The sequence below is a fragment of the Apus apus genome, chromosome 1 (assembly GCF_020740795.1).
Source record: "Apus apus isolate bApuApu2 chromosome 1, bApuApu2.pri.cur, whole genome shotgun sequence".
NCBI classification, from domain to species: domain Eukaryota; kingdom Metazoa; phylum Chordata; class Aves; order Apodiformes; family Apodidae; genus Apus; species Apus apus.
The window spans coordinates 29,663,018-29,687,211 of NC_067282.1; the positions used below are offsets into that span (position 1 = coordinate 29,663,018).

The 24,194-nt window shown below is 42.7% G+C and overlaps 1 protein-coding gene across 6 annotated transcripts; it reads left to right on the top strand.

Annotated features, from left to right (window-relative positions):
• The first annotated feature begins 10,854 nt into the window (after positions 1-10,854).
• On the top strand, positions 10,855-22,555 carry ESD (esterase D). 6 transcript variants are annotated; one of them, XM_051635226.1, is made up of 9 exons: positions 10,855-10,997; positions 11,900-11,975; positions 12,899-12,987; positions 14,744-14,842; positions 17,481-17,605; positions 18,497-18,616; positions 19,487-19,585; positions 20,428-20,595; positions 22,338-22,555. In XM_051635226.1, the coding sequence occupies exons 2-9, from the start codon at positions 11,908-11,910 to the stop codon at positions 22,416-22,418; spliced, it is 849 nt and encodes a 282-aa protein (XP_051491186.1). In that variant the 5' UTR covers positions 10,855-10,997; positions 11,900-11,907; the 3' UTR covers positions 22,419-22,555. The 6 variants fall into 6 exon arrangements, with proteins under 6 accessions (XP_051491186.1, XP_051491193.1, XP_051491179.1 ...); XM_051635233.1 differs by lacking the exon at positions 10,855-10,997 and adding an exon at positions 11,132-11,209; XM_051635219.1 differs by lacking the exon at positions 10,855-10,997 and adding an exon at positions 11,475-11,622.
• The last annotated feature ends 1,639 nt before the right edge of the window (positions 22,556-24,194 follow it).

Below are 24,194 nucleotides of genomic sequence, written 5' to 3' on the forward strand. Positions count from 1 at the left end.
GATAAAGAAAAGCTGACAAACTCTTTTATTTGAATTTATTCAAATTCAGTGTGTGTGTTTACACGTGTAAAGTAACACATATTAGTGTTTGCAGGACATAAATTGGGAGTAATTGCCTCTGAATTGCTTGGGTTATATCACAGTGTAACCAGTACAAAGCCATGCAAAGTAGGTGATGGTTGTAGTTGTGTTAGTATTTTATTACCAAATTTCTATCAGAATGTAAAATCAAAAACTAATGCAACCAAAAAATTTAGGTGGTTTTGGAGGAAAATTAGAATTCATCGTGGCCAGGCACTGGAATTTTTCAAGTGCTGGACTTGTTTGGGCTTTATCTAAAAAGTGCAAGGTGATATATTTTAAATATGACTACTTTGCCACTTGGGTCTGAACAAAGAATCAGACATCTTTCCTTATGGGATCTTAATACATAAGCAGGAAAATTTTATTTTATTTTATTTTATTTTATTTTATTTTATTTTATTTTATTTTATAATCTGTGTTCACAGTGGAGATTCTTGGGAAGGATCCTGTTATGTCAACAGACTTCCTTACAGTCATGTGTCAGAAGATTTGCCTCAAGATATTTTGTCAGTAAAAAGATAATGAAGCAAAAGAGAAAACCATACAGAGGTTATGCAAAGGACACAAATCATCCTATGGTTGTATCCTGTGAAGGGAGTCAGCGTGTATGGGTATCAACACATTCCCTCATCAAAGGCTCAAGAGAAACTAACCACAAGTTAAGAAAGAAGGTTCTTGCAAGGTGACAGAACCCTTGGGAGAACAGGAAACACCCAAGAGACAATAATCAGGCTTCACCATGGAGGCAGGACACCAGTGAGTCCCACAGGGGCCTCAAGAAAAAAAAAAATCATATCAAAAGTGACAGTGTGCACAGTGGATAACTGATTGCAAAGGCCACATGATACTCTGTGATGGCTCTGGACATGGCAGGTAAAGTTCAAAACAGAAAAAGTATGGAGACACATTCTTTGGGGGGAAAAAAAAAGTCAACTCTACCTTTACATCCAGAATAATGTGCTCTAAACTGACAGTTACACCGTGGGAATGAGATCTTTATGTTATGGTACTGAGAAAATAATGATCAGCAGTAGTTTAAGAAGTATTTGAGGTTGACTATAAGGGGTACAGAGAGGGGCAACAGGGATCATAAAAAAATTACAGCATGTCTTCCAAATAGGTAAATATCTAAATAGATTAGGACTCTTCAAAGATTGGGCTAATTCATGAAACCAAAGAGAGATCTTTAGCATAGAGAGAATAGACATTTCTAGCCAGAGAACTGTAAGGATCTCAGACTGCTAGATGCTAGTGGGTGCTCTCTGGAGCTGCTTGCCAAATACTTGTGTTCTTTCTTCTACCAATTTAGGTTACAGCTCATCTTCCAAACAGGATGGGCCTCTGGTCAGCACAACTACAGCTGCTCTTCTGTTAGATTTCACACTGAAAAAGTGTGAAATATATCAATTTAATTAAGCAATTCCCCATTATTCTGTTCCTGCTCTTCCACAGATATTTCTGCAAGTGCATTTGATATTGACTTAAAAAATCTCAAGGAGTTAATTTGTAAATTATTAGGTCTCAGTTAACTGACAATACAATTACTAGCATTTTGTGAGTTTGTTGTTATATGGTGTGTTCTGTAGCAAGAGAAAAATTGCTAGTCTGAAAATTTTTAAACACTTCTTCAGTGCTCTCAGGACCCCAGTAATAAAAATCACATTCATGCAACCACCACAGGAAATAGAAGCAAAGAAAACAGTAGTTAAAATTATGGTTGCTGAGTTTCCAAGCAAATTTACAACATGCTTGTTTTGTAAAGTCTCTGCTTCTCAATAATTTGGAATGACATATATGTTTGGGTGATCCCTGTCTCTGTAGAAGGAGCAAAATGGATGTGAATTGAAAAACTCATTTTTCATTGAGTCAATCATTTAGGCTGGGAACTGCTTGGGGTCAGCTAGTTAAGTATCCAGGTCTAAACCAGTTGAACAAGCTCCTAAAAGCAATGGAGAAAGAGAAGCAGCATAAAATGAGTATTTCAGGCAAGTGCCCAGCAAGATTATGGAACAGATCCTCCTTGAAACTCTGCTCAAGCACATGGAAAATAAGGAAGAAATTGGTGACAGCCAGCATGGCTTCACTAAGGGCAAATCATGCCTGAACAATTTGGTGGCCTTTTATGACAAGGCTACAGAGATGGTGGATGGTAGCAGAGCAACTGACGTCACCTACCTGGATTTGTGCAAGGCATTAGACACTGTCCCACACAACATCCTCATCTCCAAACTGACAAGACATGGATTTGACAGATGGACCCCTCACTGGATAAGAGATTGGCTGGATGGCCACACCCAGAGTTGTGGTCAATGGTTCAGTGTCCCAGAGGAGGCAGGTGAGGAATGGCACTCCCCAGGGGTCAGTATTGGGACCAGTGCTGTTCAACATCTTTGTTGGTGACATGGACAGTGAGATTGAGTGTATTCTCAGCAAGTTTGCTGATGATACCAAGCTGTGTGGTGTGGTTGACACCCAAGAGGGAAGGGAGGCCATCCAGAGGGACCTTGACAGGCTGGAGAGGTGGGCCAGTGCCAACCTCATGAAGTTCAACAAGGCCAAGTGCAGGGTCCTGCACCTGGGTCGGCACAACCCCAGGCACAAATACAGGCTGGGGGGAGAATGGCTGGAGAGCAGTCCTAAGGAGAAGGACTTGGGGGTGGTACTAGATGAGAAGCTCGACATGAGCCACCAGTGTGTGCTGGAGCCCAGAGAGCAACTGCATCCTGGGCTGCATCAAAAGAAGTGTGGCCAGCAGGGCCAGGGAGGTGATTCTGCCCCTCTGCTCTGGTGAGACCCCCACCTGAAATACTGTGTACAGCTCTGGTGCCTTCAGCACAAGAAAGATATAGCCCTGTTGGAGAGGGTCCAGAGAAGGGCCATGAAGATGATCCAAGGCCTGGAGCACCTCTGTTATAAACACAGGCTGAGAGAATTAGGGCTATTCAGCCTGGAGAAGAGAAGGCTCTGGGGAGACCTTATAGCGGCCTTCCAGTACCTGAAGGGGCTACAGGAAAGCTGGGGAGGGGCTTTTCACCAGAGAGGGCAGTGATAGGACAAGAGGAAATGGTTTTAAACTGAAAGAGGGGAGATTTAGGTTAGAAATCAGGAAGAAATTCTTCACGATGAGGATAGTAAGGCACTGGAACAGGTTGCCCAGGGAGGTTGTGGAAGCCCCCTCCTTGGAGGTGTTCAAGGTTAGGTTGGATGAGGTTTTGTGCAGCCTGGTCTAGTGTGAGGTGTCCCTGCTCATAGCAGGGGGTTGGAATGTGATGATCTTTAAGATCCCTTCCAACCTTAACCATTCTATGATTCTCTGATTCCAAGTGGAAAGTAAGCAAATTCCCTTTGGAATTGCTACTGAACAAAATCCCAGCTTTCAAATCCCACAAGTCTAAAGTAGCTTCCTTCACAACTAACAGCAGCTAAAATGTAGCCACATAACATTACTTTTCAAAACTAAATACCTGGGGCTGGTGGGGCTAAGACTAAGAATGGAGATGTGGTATAGGGGATGAATTTCCCAGTGTAAGAGGACTATTAACTGTTACATTTGGTGTCCTTGAGGGAGAACACAGACTATTTGCTGAATGGTTCTTTTGAGAAACAATCATCTGGGAGAAGGTGAAAGGATTGAACATTATACCTTCTGATCTGCCCAAGAAGCAAGTGGCTGATGAGAGAGGAGCACACTGTGACTTGTTAAGTGAGGTTTCACCTTACAGACCTAGATCTAAGGGGAAAAAAATGGAGAAAGAGAAGAATTTTAAACACATTACTGCACTCACTGTGAGACTACATTCAAATACATGTATCCTTACAGTACTTTCAAGGAAAACAAGTACTGCTGGGACCTATTAGCTGATGGGGAACCGAGATACAGTGAGATGAAATCACCAAGAAGTCATTCAGAGAGCAGAACCCAGACCTTAAAAGATGTGGGGGAAGTTCCCCTCCCTCTGAGCCTCTGTTTCCCAGTGCTAAGGGATCAGAGATTTCCAGAGGACATCTGAGAATCTGCAGTTCTTACTGACACATGAAGGAAGTTCCTAGAAATAGATTTGAGCTTTCTATGTTTGAAATTAACCAGGTCTACTTAGTTTCTAAATTTCAGGAATCAGTTAAAGTAGTTTATAAAGGCAATTTCTGAGCTGAATTAGAGCAGTAATGAGATCCAGAAAGACCCAAAGAAAGACAAATTATCCCAAAGGTCCTCTTCGATATTTCCCATGGGAAAGAAATACTAGTTATATGGGAAGCAGCACTCAGAAATCTGAAAATTATTCCAAGGCAGGATGTTTGCTTCAGAAATCCACTTGTGAAAGAGAGGAACCTATCCCGGGTCATATGAAGGACTGAAAATCTCAGGATGTAGAAGCTGAGTGCCCCAACAGATACTCCACTAGAGTATTTTAAATTGCTGCATAAAGTCACACTGATGAAGTTTCCATAGTTATCACGGCTAGACTGAGGAAATCTGTGTCTTTGTTCTCCACATATGAGGTGTAGAAAGTACATTTTTCTCTCTATTTGTCTTGTAGACAGTGATCTCAGAAGTCAGAAGGTTTGCTTCACTAAGTTTTTGTACAGCGCTCTGCACTGTAGACCTGGTCACTGTCAATGATAATAAGCTCTTCCCTTTTTTTTCCCATGACCTATACTATCAATAGTTCAGAATAGCACCTCTCTTCCCTACTGCAACTTAGATTTTATTTTATTTTTTTCCCTAAGCTCCAAAATATGTTTTGGAACTGAAGTTGGTTCTTTTCACAAAGATCTATTATCCTTGTCTCTACCTCTGTTACTGCAGGAAATACAATAATGTTTTTTTTTTCTTAGCTATGTATCTCAGATTGCACCCCAGCTGATCATCTAGGTCATTAGTAAAGACACTAAACAGTTTTGCCCCTTGTACTGGTCCCTGAGGGGTGTCCCTCTGCCAGCTGGACTCTGTACTGCTGAACAACACCCTCCCAGCACTCCAGCCAGCAACTGGCAAGCCAGCCAATCTTCCATTCACCTTATTGGCCACTAATCAAGCTTGTATTTTGCCAATCTGGCTAAAAGGAGACTAAGTTGCAAAGTCCTTGCTAAAGCCAAGGCATACAGCTGCCACTGCCCTTTTTTTATCCATTGAGGTAGACTTCTCATCAGAAGGCAATTAGACTGGTCAGCCATGCCATGTGCTTGGTAAATCCATGTTGGCTATTCCCTTCTTGTTCTTTGCATACCTGAAAATGGCTTCCAGGGGGATTTGTTCCACACAATTCCCAGGGATAATGGTAAGGCTGACCAGCCTTTAGTTTGCCTGATCCTCCCCTCCTTCATGACCTTCTTGAAGGTAGGTGTCATATTTACCTTTTCCCAAAATTCACTAAGACTTTCTGTATTTTCCTGGCCTTTTAAAGATGACAGAAAATGGGCTTGCAATGACATTGGCCAGTGCTCTCAGCACCATCCAATACATCCCATCTGATGCCATAGACTTGTGCATATCCACGAGTTTAGCACTCCCATTGTTCTCTGCTCTGGTTAATACTCACCTGACAGGCCAACTTTATTGCTGAAAACTGAGGCAAAAAAGCCACCGAGTACTTTGTTTTCTTCTGTGTTCCTTGTCAGTAGCTCTCCTGCCCCACTGAGCAGTGGCCTCTTTAGCCTTCCTTTTGCTGTCAATGTTCCTAAAGAAACATTTCTTGTTGCCCATCACATCACTTCTAGTTTCAGTCCCAGCTGAGCTTTAGTATTCCTGTTTACATCCTTGCTTGCTTTAGAGATGTTTCTACATTCTTCCCAGATAGCTCAGCCCTGCTTCCACCTTCTGCAGGCTTCCTTTCTGCATTTTGGCACAGTCAGGAGTCTTTTCTTCACCCATGCTGGTCTGTGCTCATTTTTCTGCAAAGTGAATGGACTCTTCTTGTGCTTTGAGGAGGTTGTCCCTGAAGATCAACCAGCTCTCCTGGGGCTCTGTTGACTGCCAGGGCAGTCTCCCATTGGATCTTGCCAATAATCACTATTTAGAGTCATAGAGTAGTCGGGGTTGGAAAGGACCTCTGAAGATCATCTAGTCCAACCCCCCTGCCAGAGCAGGGTCACCTAGAGCACATTACTCAGGACTGCATCCAGGCAGGTTTTGAATGTCTCCAGAGAAGGAGACTCCACAACCTCTCTGGGCAGCCTGTTCAAGTGCCCTGTCACTCTCACAGTAAAGAAGCTTTTTCTGATGTTTAACCTCAACCTCCTATATACCCCACTGAAGATCAGAGTTTTGACTCCATTTGTTTGGCTCACTTTTAGACACTAATTATCACTAAATAATCCCACATATTAATGAGTGAAAAGTTGTTCACTTCAAGGTTTACTCTTTTCTGTGATTTCATTTACTCGGCCTGAATAAAATTAAATGAGGATATTTAGAAGACCAGTATCTTGTGCTACAGTTCTGATTGACAAAGGTTTTCACTGTTCCTCTTGGGACAAGGGGAGCATCTATGTTTACTTTTTCATTTGAAATAATGTTTGGGATCTTCTGGCTCTTTTATTATCTGTTCTTCCCCTAGAAACTACATGTATTGTTGAAATAAATTATCTTCTTGCTGGGAATCTTATCAGTTGTTCCAAAAGCTGTTACTATACTCAATCTTTGACAGTAATAAAATACTGCCTTTTCCTCAGCATTTTTAAAAGCCATGCTCTTTAAAATAGTATTTTAAAGAGAAGAAGCAACCTCATCTATTGCAGTTTTCCATGACTCTTCCTCTTACATCATTATAGATAACAGATTTAAATAGTCCTCACAGGAAGAGTTTGATACACAACCTAAAGCTTCTTTCTAACTGTTTTGATCCAGAATTTAACAAATTACCCAAGACTGTGACCTGAATTGCATTCTAAGACCAAGAAAGAAAGTCTATTCTACTTGTATTACTTCAAGGCTCATATAGGGATCATGATATCCTAGGAATGCCAGCTGCTGTTGCTGATCTTAACTTACTCCCTCAGACCAAAAGAAAAGCCTGTCTCCCAGGGAAAGTCAACCATAAGCCTAAACAAATAGCATTTATATATCTACTTCTCCTTGGGGCTCCCATTAATAAGACAAGCCATAATGTTCTACTGAATTGTTTACTGACTGAAATTGAATTTACATTTGTGCTTTGGTATTCCCTAAGCCAGATCTTAACTATTACATTCCTGTCAGTCAGTATCTTTAGCTGCAATTATACCTCAGATTTTACCTGGATATCTGAATTCAAAATATCAGAGGGCCAGTAAATCCCACATGAGGAATTTAAAACTGTATGTGGAGGAATTTCTCCAACAAGCAGACTCTTCATAAGTTCAAAATGAATCTGTACTAGAAAGAAATAGAAAACAAAAGGCATAATACAAATATGTGCAATTTACTATAAAAAAGTATGCCTGCTTCTTTTTTAACTGTAAAGTGTTAAGAGGAAAACACTTTCTGTCAGAACTATCAGACACATGTACCTCACTGGATTTAGTAGCAGTTGTAGTGTGTGCTTAATTTTACATTTTTCTGAAATAATAAGAAAGTATTACTAATATTCTTTACTAACAATACTGTATCAAAAGAAGCATGCTTGTTTTTTCTCCTGGAAAAAAAATAAATAAATCAGTGCTTTAACTGCTACAGAGACACCTTTTTTTTTTTTTTTTTTTCAGAAACCACTAACTTTCTTCTCAAATAATTCAATAACCAAAGTGAAGATGAGATCACATACAAAAAGCTGAGAAGAGTGAAAAGCAGTAGCAGGAAGTAGAATCCACAGCTGTTAGGCAGAAGAGGTTAAGAACTACCATCCTCAATTCAGACTATCACAACAGAAACATTGGAAAAGTGTGCACCCAGTAAGTACACACTGGTACTTACTGAAAAGAAAAAGGGAAAAGAAGCATTTGGTACTACAAGCTTAAGACATACCTGTTGCTTGCCTATAATGTGGAAGTTTCTTGCTGGAACCTTTACTGCAAATGTGTTTGCATAGGATGAAGCTCATGATATGTTTCCCCAAGTACAGAAAAGATGCTGAAGATGGGGTGAAAGGCAAAAATCCTTCTGATAGAAAATGCAGCCACCCTTGCAGATGCCAGAAGAAATGTTAGATAGACAATGTGAAATTGTATCTCACCGCTGGATTAAATCAGTGGTAAAGTGATTAAAAGTACTGTCTGCATAGTGGGAACATTCAGAAAGTGTGTTGGAGAAGGGTGTGTTGCACTTGGAATAGTGTTAAAGTAATATGTAAGGCAAAAGTACAGAAGACATGGGATTTTCTGAAGTGGCAGTCTGCCTTTCTTCTCTGTTTAATATCCTCATTTTTACTGTTTGCCATGCTGCACCATCTGAGGAGAAGCCATTTAGTGATGAAGGACTGGAGACCCTTTTCAAATCTGTTTTCTCATAGATAACCTGAAATGATATGCAGAAGTGAATTCACTAGTGACAGCTGCAGACACTATGTCAAAGGATACTGACATGGCATTAAGGTTAAACAAATGTGCATAAACAAAGATACTGAAAAAATCTAAACCACAGCCCAGAAGAGACTGCACCAGCTTGGCTCCCACTATCTTACACTGTCCTCAACACTGTCACAATGTGTTTTCCACTTCACACTCAACTGCATATCCTGAGAACAGCCTCCTGGAGGGCTGAGACACAGCTCCCACTTTATCTACCTATGCCTTTACTTCAGTCATTCTTGACTGAAAAGATGTACAGAATAATGCTTAGATCTTGATGTCACAGAGATGTCAGGAGGCCAAATAAAGTCATCAGCAGACTTCCAGCAGGATCCTTCTGAACATATTACTCTGAAATGGGAGCAGATTGTACAGAGGTTATCTAAGGGACTTGGACAGGAAAGCCAGGAACACATCAAAATCTTAGCAGCATCAGTGCTGAGATAGGCAGGTTTTATACTGACAAGACAAACAGCCAAAACCAATTGCAGATACCATGGAAAAGGAGATGTGCATAATGACAGCTGACTATATATAATATATATATGAAAGGGAAAACATACTGGTTAAAGTTTAGATCAAATAACAAGCTAACTAGGCAATATCTTGCTGGTGAGAGGAGGACATTCAGAAAGCTACAAAATGCATACAGAGAGATGGAAAGAACAACCTGAAGAGTGTTTGAGAAATACTAGTGAAGAAACACACTTTAATTTCCCTAATGGCAAAAAAAACCTTCCAAAAGAAAATCTGAGAGAAGAAAGTTTACAAAGCTCAGAGACAGACTATTTGTACCAGTTACATTCAAGTAGAGAGACAGGATAGGAAAGCTGCTCTGGAAGGCCAGATGGGTGGCCCATGTCCAGGATCCCCTAGCTGCAGTCTAAACAGCTCTGCTGGGGAAGAGTAGAAAGTAACGGGGGGACGAAGTTGGTGGTACCACACCTTGCTAGAATTAGGGATTAAAAATAGAAAGGAGTTATTGTCACATCAGCAAAGTAACAAATGATCAGACTGCAAAATGTTATAGGCAAAAATAGTCACAGCTAATGTCGTACCTGCTAGGAAAATAGAGGGAGAGATCTTTGTGGAGGACATGGAGGACGTTTGGGGTTATTTTTGGCATTTGATGGACATTTTTAATTGCAAATTAAAAACAAAACAAAACATGGCCTTTTAACGGCAGCAAGAAGAATTTGCATTATGAATTAAAAAGCACTACCAAATATATTATTTCCATGATGATCTTGCCAGTGAGCTGACATGACAGCAACTATCTAAACTAGATTTTGGTTTCATTATAAAACCAAGAGTCCGTCAGGTGGCAGCTGCCATGAAATAGCTGAAATACTGATGACAGGTAAAACATTTCAAATTAATCATGCTGTGGTCCAAGTTCACGCTGCTTCAGCAACCTTTTGGCCCATGAGGTTTTGGTGGTGAAGGGAAAATAATGCTCAAAGAAATCACAGAATCACAGGATTGTCATGGTTGGAAAAGACCTCTGAGATCACCGAGTCCAACCATCAACACGAAAAATAAGCAAAGCCACCTCAACCAAACAAACACAACCAACACACACTCCAGCAAAAATCACTCACAACCTGACTAGAGCGTTCCCTGAAGTACCACATCTGCATGTTTAATACCTCCAAGGATGGTGACTCCACCACCTTCCTGGGCAGGCTGTTCCAGTGCCTCACCACTCTTTCAGTATAGAAATTCTTCCTAATGCCCAATCTGAACCTCCCCTGCCACAGCTTCAGGCCATTTCCTCTGGCCCTGTCATTATTTACTTGGGAGAAGAGGCCAACACCCACCTCCCTACAGCCTCCTTTCAGGTAGCTGTAGAGGGCAATGAGGTTTCCCCTCAGCCTCCTCTTCTCCAAACTAAACATCCCCAGTTGCCTCAGCCTCTCCTTACAGGCCTTGATCTCTAGACCCGTCACCAGCTGGGCTGCTCTCCTCTGGACACGCTCCAGCACCTCACACAGTGCTCGGGGTGCGGCCTCACGAGTACAGGGGCTTGATCACCTCCCTGCTCCTGCTGGCCACGCTGCTCCTGACGCAGGCCAGATGGTGCTGGCCTTCCTGGGCACACTGCTGGCTCATGCCCATCCAGCACCCCCGGGTCCTTCTCTGCTCTCCAGCCACTCCTCCCCAAGCCTGTAGCGTTGCCGGGGGATGTTGCTGCTTTGAATATCTTCCTGTTACCCATCTGCCTGACCTACCTTCCTTCCTTCCTCCCTCCCTCCCTCCCTCCCTCCCTCCCTCCCTCCCTCCTTCCATTTCACAGATCACTATCCGCTCTCTCAGCGCTGCTCCCAAGCCCACCAGGCCTGGCAGGCGGGGCGGGGCGGCTGCAGCCCGCGCCCAGCAGGGCCGCCCCTGGGCCGTGCCGAGCGCCGCGGGGCGGGCGCTGCTCCGCGGTAAGGGAGCGGGCCGGCGGTCCCGGGGAGCGGGCCGGGGGGTCCCGGGGAGCGGGCCGGGGGTCCCGGGGAGCGGGCCGGGGGGTCCCGGGGAGCGGGGCGGCGGCAGAGGCCCCTGCGGGCCTCGGGGCCCGGCGGGGGAGGCCGAGGGGCGGGAGGGGCAGCCGGCGGCGCGGGAGGGCCTCGCTGCCTCGCTGGCCTGCGTCTCCGTGGTAAGTGACCTCTCCGTTTTTGTCAGCCTTCCCCACTGCCCTTAGCAAGCGTGCTGTGGGTGGGTGTGCCGCGGGCTCTTTTAAAGCTGCCGTGCCTGCCCGTGCTTCGTTGTTTTCCTTCCTGTTTCCCGCGGCAGTGAGCCTGCCGCTTCGCCAGGAGGCCTGTGTTCCTGCTGCCCCCCCGGCTCTTGGCGGGGCCCCTGGTTTCCGCTGGAGGCGGTGACATCCTCAGTGTCGTGGTGGTTCGTGACCTGATAGTGGTCACTGGGAGGAGAGGCGGGACAGGTTTATCTCCTGCGGGGTCCCTGAGGAGGGAGCTGGCTGGCCGGCGGGCACACGCAGCTCCAGGCAGACCCCAGCCCGTGAGGTTTCTTGTCCTGGTAGAGAAAGAGCAAGCTCCTGTTACTGTAGAGGTGATGGAGATGGGGGTCTGTAGGAAAGCAGGAAGGCTTTGTCAGCTCTGATCTTGAGTTCAGCTCCCCCTCCCTGCCTTTCTGTGGGGAAACAGGGACTTCATGAAAGATCAGAAGATGTTTACAGAAGTTTCTTCTTTCTCAAAAACTTAAGTGTTAATTATGCTTTAAGTTTTGTTTGACTTTACCAGTCCCATAACTTACTATAAGTGAAGTCCAAAAATGTTTTATTTTAAAATTTAACTTGCTTCCTATTTATTTTTTATTTTCTTCACAGTTAAAGCCATGGCACTGAAACAGGTTTCCAGCAACAAGTGCTTTGAGGGTATCCAGAAGGTGTTTGAGCATGACAGGTATCACTACAAAAGCAACCTAGGTCTTTAGCATGGGGCAGTGAATCCATACCATCATTCCTGTCAGTGGTCTCAGTCTGCAAGGAAACAGTGTGTTCTGACTAATATCCATATGTCAGTGAGAAATGTTGTGGACTAACTTGTGTTCTTGTGTTTGATCTTGCGTTTCTGTGTTACTGTTTAACGTGTCTTGTAGTTTCATAGTGCTGCAGACTGGAGACAGAAAGCCAGTGTTTTTAGATGACACACCGTGACTTCTGGTTGTCCTGTGGGCAGCACAGAGGACTGCCATGTGTACAAAGTTATGGTCACTCTGCTGAATGTCTCACTGTTACACACTTGTAAAAAGTGCAGTCAGCAGACAGGTGCAGTAGGTAGATTCTTGTTGTTTGATGAAGGTGAACAGAAAAACATTCCAAAGGAAAAAAAACAGTTAAAGCTTAGATAAGCTTTTTATTGACAGTTTTAGGCTTTAGTATAAATTGGGCAATCTGTTCGTCTGTGATTTAGCAGACTGAAAACACTTCTCTCTTGTTGGGGTATGTTGTGAAGTGCATATTATGTGAGCCATGTGGATGTGTTTTTTAGTAAAAGTTACTTTCCAGTTTAATTGGCAAGACTCAAATATTGCTGGGGTTCAAAATTAAGTTTTTAACTATTCCCTGTTAGCAACAGTGCAAAAATGGGGCTTATTTGTAGGTCTGTAAAGTATGTTCACAGTAAAGTAGGAAGGTTTGCTTTTCTCAATTCAAGAGGCTAAGGCTGAGTTTTTAAACAGCTTTTCACTTTATTTAATTTCTTGTTACACTTCACAGACCAAACCTCTCCTTGAACAAAAAGTGTTGATTCAGCTTTCTTTTTTTAATGTTGGTAACTTTGCTAATTAAGTAGTGGTGATAACAAGGAATATTTTATGAATACAGTGCAGAGCTAAAATGCAAAATGAAATTTGGGATCTACTTGCCTCCAAAAGCAGAAACCGGAAAGTGTCCTGTGCTGTATTGGCTCTCGGGTAAGTGACATAAACTTTAGTACCTTAAAAAAGGTAATAATCTTAAGCATGTTTAAGCTCTGTGCCAGTTACTGAAAACCTAATGTAGAGGTACCTTGGTGGCAGCTCTTGCATTCTGGAACACCATCTTCTGGAACATGCATTTATTTGTAGTGTATTGTGATCAAGTTGGATGCAGCTGGCCTCAGGGCATCGCATAACGGATTGTGTTCTAAAAGGCTCAGTTTTCAAAACGTTCTACCCTTTTGTTCTAAAATGTACATAATTTTTGTTCTAAAACATATATATTTAAAGGTTTTCTGAAAGGCCTTCCCATTGGGACACCTCCTGATTTCCTTTGTCTGTGACAGACTGCTTCAGCTAGCAGGGTAGGGGGAAAAATCTACCCCATGGGAGCCAGAAAATTAGTTCTCTGGATGCCACCTTATTCTGAGTGCTGTTTTGCAGGGAGCAACTGGTTAGATTGGAAAGGGAGATGTTGTTATAGCTTCATTGGCTCAAGCACACCTAGAGTGAGGTAACCCTGTGGGATCAGAAAGGGCCAGGGGCTAAAGAGGGAGTGTGTGACAGGAGTGAAGTTGTCTCATCCACAGCTTCCTTTCTTCATCTCTCCAGCTGCTGTGGTGTCCTATCCAGCTGCTGTGTTGCTGAGTGTAAGGCAAGCTGGGATGGGACTGTATGGACAAACACGCACTCCCAGTTATCCTGGCCTGGTTCCTGTCATCTCACACAGAGCTGGGTCTTGCACCAAAAATGCATAAATAATGTTAAGACAACACTTTCAAAATGATCAGATTTGTTAGTTATGGCTCCAGGATTAATGAATTATCTTTAAGAAAAAAACAACAAACAAAACATTATTCCAAATGAAAAGCAGAAGCTCTGTCTATTCTGTCATTTTAGGAGTTGCTTTATTGACACTTGTGTATAGAAAGTTGCAGAACTGACTGGTAGTGTGGAGACTATATTCCTTGTATGTGTTCAGTTCACAAATAGGTAGTAGGTCTTGATTTATAAAATGACTGTGGACTGGGTAAAAGTGTTTACCCTTGAAGTTGGAAGCATCAAAATTGTCTGAAGATTATGCAGCACATTTATTTTTTTAATCTAAAGTGTGCTGTCTTGGCTAGTGTATCAGTCAAATTAGATCATTTGCAACTTGTTGTCAGAGAAAACTAGAAATCATTAACCCCTCTCAAATAAGGAAGATTTGAATTAGTGGTGTGCAGTATTATTTATTTGTAATTGGACTGCAGTTGGGCCTGGTGTATTACAAAAGACATGGGTTTCTGTGGGTTTTGGTGCTTTGGGCCTTTATCCTGACTAAAGGATGTAGGATTTGTCAGACCACATGTAATTCTGTGATACAAACAGCTGAAATGGCAGTAGAGAGAAGAGTGTAGTTGGAGGGTTAAGTGTCAGAAGTTACCGATGTTAACCTTGGCAACAGTGTCTGTAGCCAACTGATTTAAATACATAGCACTTGTGGAAACTGTGTGTGCCACATGAGTAGGTGCTTGGGGTACAGAGTACACATCGACCTGACTTTGAGCAAATGTTAACATGACTAGATGTGAAAATGCAACTGTGTCTGTTTCAGTGGATTATTCAGTGTTGCTGAACCTAATGAGAAGACTCCTCTGTGTTTATGGAGATAGGAATCACTTTTATATTTCAAATCCTTTTCTGTCAAAAGGGGTTTTGAAACTAATATGGTGTGAGCAATGTTTAACCAATTATTTTTTTATTTCTCTAGGCTTAACTTGCACAGAACAGAATTTTATAACAAAAGCTGGTTTTCAACAAGCTGCAGCTGAACATGGCCTTATTGTGGTTGCACCAGACACAAGCCCACGTAAGTTTTAGAAGAGATACAGTAACAGTCATTACACTGAAGAACACACTGCATTTATCCTCCAGAAATGGAGTGCTGCAGTTTGCTGCCAAGTGTGTTACTCACCTGAGTCAGAAGATGACATCACCTCTGTGTCTTGCATTGTTTACTAGATTGTATAGTCTATATTCTTGATAATGGGGTAGTGAAGGTTTGACATGTGAAACTCGTAGTGTCATGGCACTAAAATTAAGACAAAGGGGCCACTGAGTTCAGCATTCAAAGGGGGAGAGGGAAGAAAAGGAAAACAAGAGGCACGTGTTATCAGAGATGCTTGCCTGCGCTTGATATCTGAGATTTCAAAAAATCTGGAAAACTGTTGCCACACAAAGATGTAATGGTTACTCTTTGTTGTGTTATGTCTTCTAAAGCCTATGAATGCATGTCTCCAGAGGATTCCAATACTGAGAAAATCAAACCAGGAGCCCTTCTCCCCTGCAGCAGCAATAGACTGCTGATGAATGACTTTTGAATTATGTGCTGGTATTTGTATAAGGCTGAGCTTATCTGTGGTGTGGGAAACCAGAAAATGGCGGAGCTGCGGTTACTGGAAATCCAGTCCTTTGGGGAGCGTCTTATGTTTAGTATTTGCTGGATTCTGCCAGTCTCATGGGTGCTGTATGCAAAGTTGGCAGTCCTCTAATACTTCCCAAGCTTCGGTGGATCAGGTCTGAACACAGGTAATAGGAGAATGAAGTGACATTCTTTCCAGAAAACTTTTTTCACATCTATGTTTTGAATTTGAGTCAGATCAAAGAACAGCAATGCACGTTGTGCTTGTGAAGAAGAGGGACAGAAGAGCAAAACCTATGTATTAATGAAGTTTATACTTCATTGTTGCTATCTGCTGCAGACAAGAGATGGGTAACTAGCCTTTTTGCTCACATTCTGTCAGGCTTAGAATAACCTCTGGGGAGTTAGTATATACTGAGACTTGTTGTCTGTGTAAGTCATCTCTATCAGTGTGAAACAGCATTTGCATTAATTCATTGCTGTGTCCCTTTTAAAATCCTCTTTACGGCGTCTCTCTTGTCTCCTAATGTAATCACTGCTAAGGATTGCTCTGCTATTTAGATTACTTTCAGTGTGTTTCATATCCTAGATTTTAGCTCAGAGACCCCAAATGTTCTTTGTCTCTCTGAGCTGTCTGGAGAAACAAAGAGCAGTTCAAATGTAGTCACAAATTAAGAGCTCTGAACATATTTAGAGAAAACACTAGTATGTGTTTTTTAACTGTGTAGTTATGACTACATGATAATTGCCTTCCAAGAGCTAGGACATGTATCTCCATGGGGAAAAAGACCTAATGAAAGCCTGAAATACCTGTCATTACAGATACTCTGTCAGGCCCTGGTAAACTACTTTTCCTTCTTTGTAGGAATTTGCTTTTCCAGACAGTATTTGCAGGTTTCTTTTCAAATATCTTTCTTCAGGGTTTCCATTAAGTTCCTTTTAGCAGAATCAGTGATGCCTTCATTGCTTGGCAGGGCTTTCTGAGTTTTTTGGTCCAACTCTGAGGGACAGAAGTTTTCTATCCAACGTGTTGTGTAAGCACCTCTGGTCTCTGTGGCTGCTGAACTGTTAAGTTACAAAATTGCTCAGTGTTCAAGGATGCATCACTGGAGCAAACTCAACTTTGATCCATGTGAAGATGTGATTTCACACTGTGACAGGGTGGTAGGTGTCTCTGCCCAAGCTGTCAGGAACTTGTCACATTACACATGGGTTTGCAGTGTAATCTGACAGTGGTGAAAACCCATGTGATTTTGGATTGCACAAACTAGGAACATTTTGGAGAAAAAGAGGCCATCATTTCCTGTACATATATCTTGAAATATTACATCCCATTCTGCAAGCTGATAAATCAGGGGCTAATCAAAGTGAAAGTAAGCAAGGACTAGATGGAAGGTGTTGACTTTCAAGGAGACAGCTGCAATTTTAGTTTAAAAGTGTAGCCTTGCAACAGAGGATACAACCCTGCAGTTATTCAAAGAAGAAGTTACGTAAGTTTTATGGAGAGTTGTAGGTGGGAGCAATGAAATTAATAGCAGAAAAGATAGAGTTATATACTTAAAAGTGATAGGGACAGTAAGAATTATTCTGCTGTTGAATGTTAAAAAGGGAGGTGTAGCACACATTATTTGAAGCACATAAAATGATCTGGACAAACCATTTCATGATACAAGGTTCTGTCCTGGGGGAAAAGAAGTTTCTACAGATTCTGTTTCCCACATAGTTTCCCTGTGCTTGATAGGATTAAGTCTAATAACTGAAATAAGCTGACAGCACCAATTAACAAGTGCCAACTTGTCCATGGGTAAACTGGATGAAACTTTACAGTATTAGTTTAGGAGAGATCTCTATGTTATGTTTATTTATGAAGGGACACTGAAACAAGTTAGGGCATCTTGAAACTATTGAAATAACACTTGAAAACACTGTGCTAACAAATTAAAATCTCAGTTGTCTTATAATTGGAAGGGTAGAGACACGTTGACTGAGAAACTTGTGTCCCAAGTCTCTGATTTGTACAGTAGGTTTTCCAGTGCTGAACATCTAGTAAAGGAAAGAGTAACTAAAGAAAGAATTTTCATTATAGGTGGCTGCAATATTGAAGGAGAAGATGAAAGCTGGGACTTTGGCACCGGTGCTGGTTTTTATGTCGATGCCACTGAAGATCCTTGGAAGACAAACTATAGGATGTATTCGTACGTAAAGGATGAGGTAACTTTGCTGCTGGGATCTCCTGGAAGGGGTATCGTTCAGTCATGCTCTTTGTTCCAAGCACCAAAGCTTTCCTAGTAGCCTGTGGATGTTTGGTTGTTTGTTTTGGTTTTTTTTTTGCTCTTCTCGCTTATAAAAATGATTTATTATTTAGTTTTTAATTCTTGGTTATTTCAGTGGTTGGATTTACCCAGCTGCTAGGCTCTTTTCCTACCCCTACTGTGGTAGAACTGAGGAGGGACAGAACTTCAGCACAGAGTTAATGACACCTGGGTGGGTGTGAGCAGAAGCACCTTGAGTTTGCTTTCCTGCTGGAGATGCCACAGGCTTGGCCTACACTTCTAGTCTTGATTCATTAGTTGCTCAATCTCTTAGCAGTTCTCTGCTCTGTTGCTTCTGGAGCAGCCCACCCCATGTCACTGCACCAGTGCCTCAGTTGTATTGCTCATTTAGACTGTTTTCACTGTGTCTTGGGTGGGGTGGTGGTTTTGGTTGTTTTGTTGTTTGGTTTTTTTCTTTAACTGGGTATAAAAATAAATGCTTGAAATATGTATTAGAAAGGTGAGTGTCCAATTCAGGTCACTCACAGGAGCACAGGTCAAAATGACACAATGTTTATTAGGAAATTTCCACATCCTGTGTTACAGGGTTATGATAGATTTCTGCAGAGATACTTTGAGTTACTTATTATCAGAGGCATTGTTTCCTTTTTTACACTCCTGTTCAGATGCTTTCAGGCCATGATTTCAAGTATCGGGCTAGAACCAAAGATGTGCTTTTGGTTTTAGTGGCTTCCTGGCGCATTAAAACACACTAGTGATTTGTGTACTTCTTTGTCTAAACATGCTCAAGTTGCCTTAATGTTCTTATGTCACTGTTGTTCCTTTACAGCTGCCTAAACTAATAAATGCCAATTTTCCAACTGACCCTGAACGAATGTCTGTTTTTGGGCATTCCATGGGAGGTCATGGAGCTCTTATCCTTGCCCTGAAGAATCCTGGGAAGTACAAAGTAAGATATAATACAGTTTTCTATGAGGGATGCTAAGGATTATACAGGTTTCTGTAAAGTGAAAAAGAAAACATAATACCAAATTCTGATTTAGCATTAAATACATAATTTTAGTTGTAGAAGATCACCAATACCTCTTATTAGAAGATGAAAAATTGCCAGAAACACCACTGTGGAATGAGAATATCAGTGAAATTCAAACAAAGCTGCAAGTTTTAAGTGTTAGGAAAAGTTCCATTTCTTTTGAATGATGCTGCAGCTCTTCCAAACCAGTTGTTCCATTTAAATATTAACAGGCTCCTTCTAGCTCTGGAGTTGTGTGATTTGCTGTATCTTTATCTTGTTTGTTTTGTTATCTTGTTTATCTTGCATCTTGGAGCTTTTATGACCAGCAAGCCTTTTTGTCACCATTACATGTGTGTTTTCTCAGAATTTAATAAAGAGCCTATTAACTCCAACTGATAGCAAGTGTAACTGTCAGAACCTGCACTTCACACAGAATAGTATCTGGGGTACATTTCCCATCTCCCTCTACTTCCCCCTCCCCACCTTGTATGTAAGCTCTCCTAAATATTTATTTTGGAGGCACCTCAAGTTGTGTTCATTTGTATTCTACTTGAACCTAAATCAAACGTGCAGGACCTGCCTTTTGAAGCTTGACTGATGTGCAAAAAGGAAAACAAAACTGGGGCTGGAAAGAACAAATAAGAGGAAAATAGGATAATGGTTGAGGCACCTATCTCAGAGGGTTGGTGGGGGAGTCCTGGGTTCTGGCAGTTACTTCAGTTTTTGAAAAGGCTTTTAGTTTGCTTGTTAGCAGAAATAACTTTTCTTAATTCTTTTTTTTTTCCATGCTTTCTTCCTGAACAGTCCGTGTCAGCATTTGCTCCAATCTGCAACCCTATTCAGTGTCAGTGGGGGAAGAAAGCCCTTGGTGGATATCTGGGATCCGATGTAAGCAAATGGGAGGTACGTGTTGCAACTGACAGCCCTTTAGAAACGCCTGAATGAGATGAGTGATCTGCAGACAGATGGTAGCAGGAGCCTGGAACAGGCCTAGAGGGGGCCCCTGAGCTGGTGCTGCTGTTTTGCTACACCCCGAAGCAGGGATAAGCATGGTATGGTTGTGGTGGGTATGATTTGCTGCTGCCTGATGGTGGTTAGAACGAATGTAATGAGATAGAATTGACTAAATCCCTCCCTGTTGTATGAAGATTTTAAAATCAGGGCTCAGAAGAATTACAAGCAGTCTGAGCCTTGCACCAAGGCACGGAAGCAGTGAGCAGTTTGAAAGAGGGTTAGGCTATGGCCCATTTATCAAAAACTCAGTTCTCAATGTACAAAACAGCTGCTTTTTTAGCAGTCTGAAAAAAGAGACCGCTGCAAACTGTTCGGAGGCTGATGAGCCTCATGGCATCTGCAGGGGCAGACTCTTGGAGGCAGCAAGCAGAGGAGCCCATTGGATACCTGGAAAGTGGTGTCCCATAGAACAGGATTAAACCAAAGTGAGGTTTTAGCTCTATGGCCTTGATTTTGAAATACAAGTAGTTGTATATTAATGGCTAATATAAAAAACCGTGTGTGGTGTCAGACTGCCAGCTTGGCAATTACTTAGGTCATACTATTTGCCCTTTTAAAAACATGTGTGTTACTTTTCAGCTGTCTGGAATTTCTCCAGCTTTTTTGCTCTTCCAAAGTTCAATGTCATGTCCTGATCGGGACACTCCATATACCATTCTTTTCATGCAAGTCAGTAATTTGACCCAGGGTAATGTATGTCACTGAATCTTGTTTCTCTTCTATTCCTGCAGGCATACGATGCTACACAACTTGTGAAGTCCTATCCAGACTCTCACCTGGACATCTTGATTGATCAAGGCAAAGATGACCAGTTTCTATCAGCAGGCCAGTTACTGCCTGACAACTTCATTGCTGCCTGCACGGAGCGGAAAATCCCAGTAGTCTTTAGGCTGCAGCAGGCAAGTTGCTTCTGCAGTCTAGGGTAGTTGGGTTGTTGCTTTGTGATATTTGGGTTTATGTGACAGGTAGCAAAAAAGGGAGTCTCTTCACTAGGCATGTTTTTACTTACCCCTGTCCCTGGCCATGTGAGGAAGAGGACAAGAAGTAACATTTTCCTTGCCATCGAGTTCAGCATCTGTCAGATTCAGCTGCATTTCACCACTAGGTGGGGTCATTATTGTAGTTTCAACAAGTCTATTTTTAGTGGAAGGTCAAGCTGCCAGTGGTTGGCTGAAGAAGCAGCATCAGTGATTTTTAATAAGTATTACAGTCACTGTACAAGTAGTAACAGATGCTGAAAAGGGACCTGGGGGTGCTGGTTGACAGCCAGCTTAGCATGAGCCATCAGTGTGCCTGGGTGGCCAAGAGGCCATCAGCATCCTGGCTTGTATCTGGAAGTGTGGCCAGCAGGAGTAGAGAAGTGATCAAGCCCCTGTACTCAGCACTGGTGAGGATGCACCTCGAGTGCTGTGTTCAGTTCTGGGCCCCTCACTACAGGAAGGACATGGAGGTGCTGGAGTGTGGCCAGTGAAGAGCTACCAAGCTGGTGAAGGGGCAGGAGCCTTATGAGGAGCAGCTGAGGGGACTTGAGGCTGTTTAGTCTGGAGAAAAGGAGGCTTAGGGGTGATCATATTGCTCTGTACAACTACCTGAGAGGAGGCTATAGTGGGGGGGGGGGACAGAGAGGAGGGTTAGTGTCAGTCTCTTCTGCCAAGTGATAGGACAAAAGGAAATGGCCTCAGGTTTTGTCAGAGGAGGTTTAGATTGGATATTGGGAAAAATGTATTCAGTGAAAGGTTTGTCAGGCAGTGGAACAGGCTGCCCAGGGGAGTGGTGGAGTCACCATCCCTGAAGGTATTTAAAAGACAGGTAGATATGGTGCATAGGGACATGATTTAGCGGTGGGCTTGGCAGTGCTGGGTTAATGGTTGGACTTGATTTTAGAGCTCTTTCCAACCTAAGTGTTTCTATATACTTTTGCTGGATTCTGTATCTGTAGTGTGGGTGTTGTGTTCAGCATGAAACTTTTTGTGACATAGTTCAGGTGTGTTTGTGTAAATCAGGAAGGGTGTGGGATTGCTTAAAAACATAGCTGAATTTAAACATCCAAATGGGAGGATTGCTCTTTCCTGTAGTGCAGTACCCAGAGCAGCCCTGCCCTGGGAGCACTGGAGCCTTTGTAGGTGACTGATAGCTTGAAGCCAGGCCCAGTGAGGGGCCCAACCACGGAGAATGTGGGATTCTCCTCTCTTGATTTATGATAAGTCCTGCATCAAAATGTATAGTTAGTGCTGACAAAGTGGAGCAGTTCAGGAGTTTTCCTTGTCATTGTAGCATAGGGCTGGAGCAGGAATTCAGGGCTGGAGCAGGAATTCAGGCCTGGGCTGTGTTCACCTGTGTTTTACCAGTAGGGCAATGCCAGTGAGAGGAACTGTTCTGACACTTGCTATTATGCATCTCTAAACATGCCCAGATTAGGGCAGGTTAAGGTATACGCTGTTTGTTTAGCTTCCTAGTGTTCATATATACTTAACCTGTCAGTTAGGTGTCCTGTACAGTTTATGCATATAATACAGGTATTTTTGATTTCTTGAAGCAGATTAAACCAGGAAAGTCATTAATATTCCTAGAAGAGAGCCTAGCACAATTGCTTTATCATGAACTAGATGTATTTGCTGATTTTGTTATTGTTCTTTTCTAGGGCTACGATCACAGCTATTTTTTCATTGCTACATTTATTAACGACCACATCAAACACCATGCAAAATACCTCAATGCTTGAACCAGTTGGATGGTAGGGTTGTCTGTCCAATAGAAATCATGAGGAAGAAGCAAACGAAAATCATTTGCTGAAGTAGTGCCTGTAAAATAGAGCTCTTTTGATTGTACTAAGAAAAATAAAAGTCCCACTTAATTTGCTGTGTGTGCTTTAGAGTAAGTATTTTGAATATCCTTGCATGCTTTGAAAACTCTCTGGAGGCCGTGAAGATGTAGGCTGCATTCTAGGTCAATGTGACAATTAGCACGAGTTACTAGTTTCAGAGTATGACCACAGGGATGTCCCTGGGACCTCAAGGTGGTTTCCAGCACAGCTCTGCAGATACCATAACAGGTGCATCTTCAGCTAGTTACATACCAGGGTGACTTCATCACTTAGGGAAGTCGTTAGTGGCACAACCAGTCAAGCTATTTAATCTGAAGTGGTTGGTGTATTTTTCTTGGCCTAAACTCATTCCAAGGACAAAGTCTGGTGGATAAGGCACACAGAAGCTTGCTCTGCAGAGTGGTTTACTGTCCTGTGCATTATTAGCATCAAACAATCTGAAGAGCATTTCTGCCAGCTGCCTTGTGTGGGGCAAGAGCACAGATTGTTCCAGGGAGCTGATTACTTCATGTTCAAGCTGTCACTTGTAGGCTCTGCTTTCCCATGGGTCACCTGAACCCAAATTGTTGCTCAAACCTTGACTCACTCTTCCCAGAGGAAATAATAACTGCTTGAAAGAGTCCAGTGCAGAGCCACAAAGATGATTAAGGGAGTGGAACATCTCCCTTACGAGGAAAGGCTGAGGGAGCTGGGTCTCTTTAGTTTGGAGAAAAGGAGACTGAGGGGTGACCTCATCATTGTTTACAAATACGTAAAGGGTGCGTGTCAAGAAGATGGAGTTAAGCTTTTTTCAGTGATGACCAGTGATAGGACAAGGAGTAATGGATACAAATTGGAGCATAGGAAGTTTAAGGTGAATATCAGAAAAATTTTTTTTACTGTGAGAGTGACAGAGCCCTGGAACAGGCTGCCCAGAGAGGTTGTGGAGTCTCCTTCGCTGGAGACATTCAAAACCCGCCTGGATGCCTTCCTGTGTGATGTACTCTAGGTGACCCTGCTCTGGCGGGGGGGGTTGGACTAGATGATCTTTTGAGGTCCTTTCCAACCCCTATGATTCTATGATTCTATGATTCTATGATAATAGAGTAGATGTAGGAGTGGTTTGCTTCTGTAAGCCATGCTGAATGTTCTCTTGTTTTCTGGCCCCTGAGAGATTGCAGGGGGGCATCTGATGCTGGGAACTTACATTTCTCTTGGTGGTGACTGGCTTGAATGATACGACTTTTATCAGTCTTGTATCTGCCCATTTCTGAAGTAAGCTTAAAAGGCTGGGAATATACAACTGCACATTGCAAGAGTTCCCTGAAATCTGAACACAAGTTTTCCACACCGTGTAGCTTTACAACAGGCACTAACTCCTCCTTTCTTATAGAGCACTGACATAAAAATTTTAAGCCACAAATGCTAAATATTTAAGATTTTTCCACTCCTACAACAGCAAAATTGGCTCAAAGGCTAGTGTCTTGCGTGCAAGCTTCTTCTAGTTGCTCCTCCACCCCCACCAGCAACCAGGCACCTGCTGTGCTGTAGCCAGCAGATTAATGACTGGGCTGTGACCAATAGGGGACTGGTGCAGCAGGTGCTGGGCTGGGACTGCAGCCTTCTGCTTGGTCCCACAGACACAGCAGCAGTGGAAGCAGGGTGTCCAACCACGTGTAGGTACTGCTGCTGATA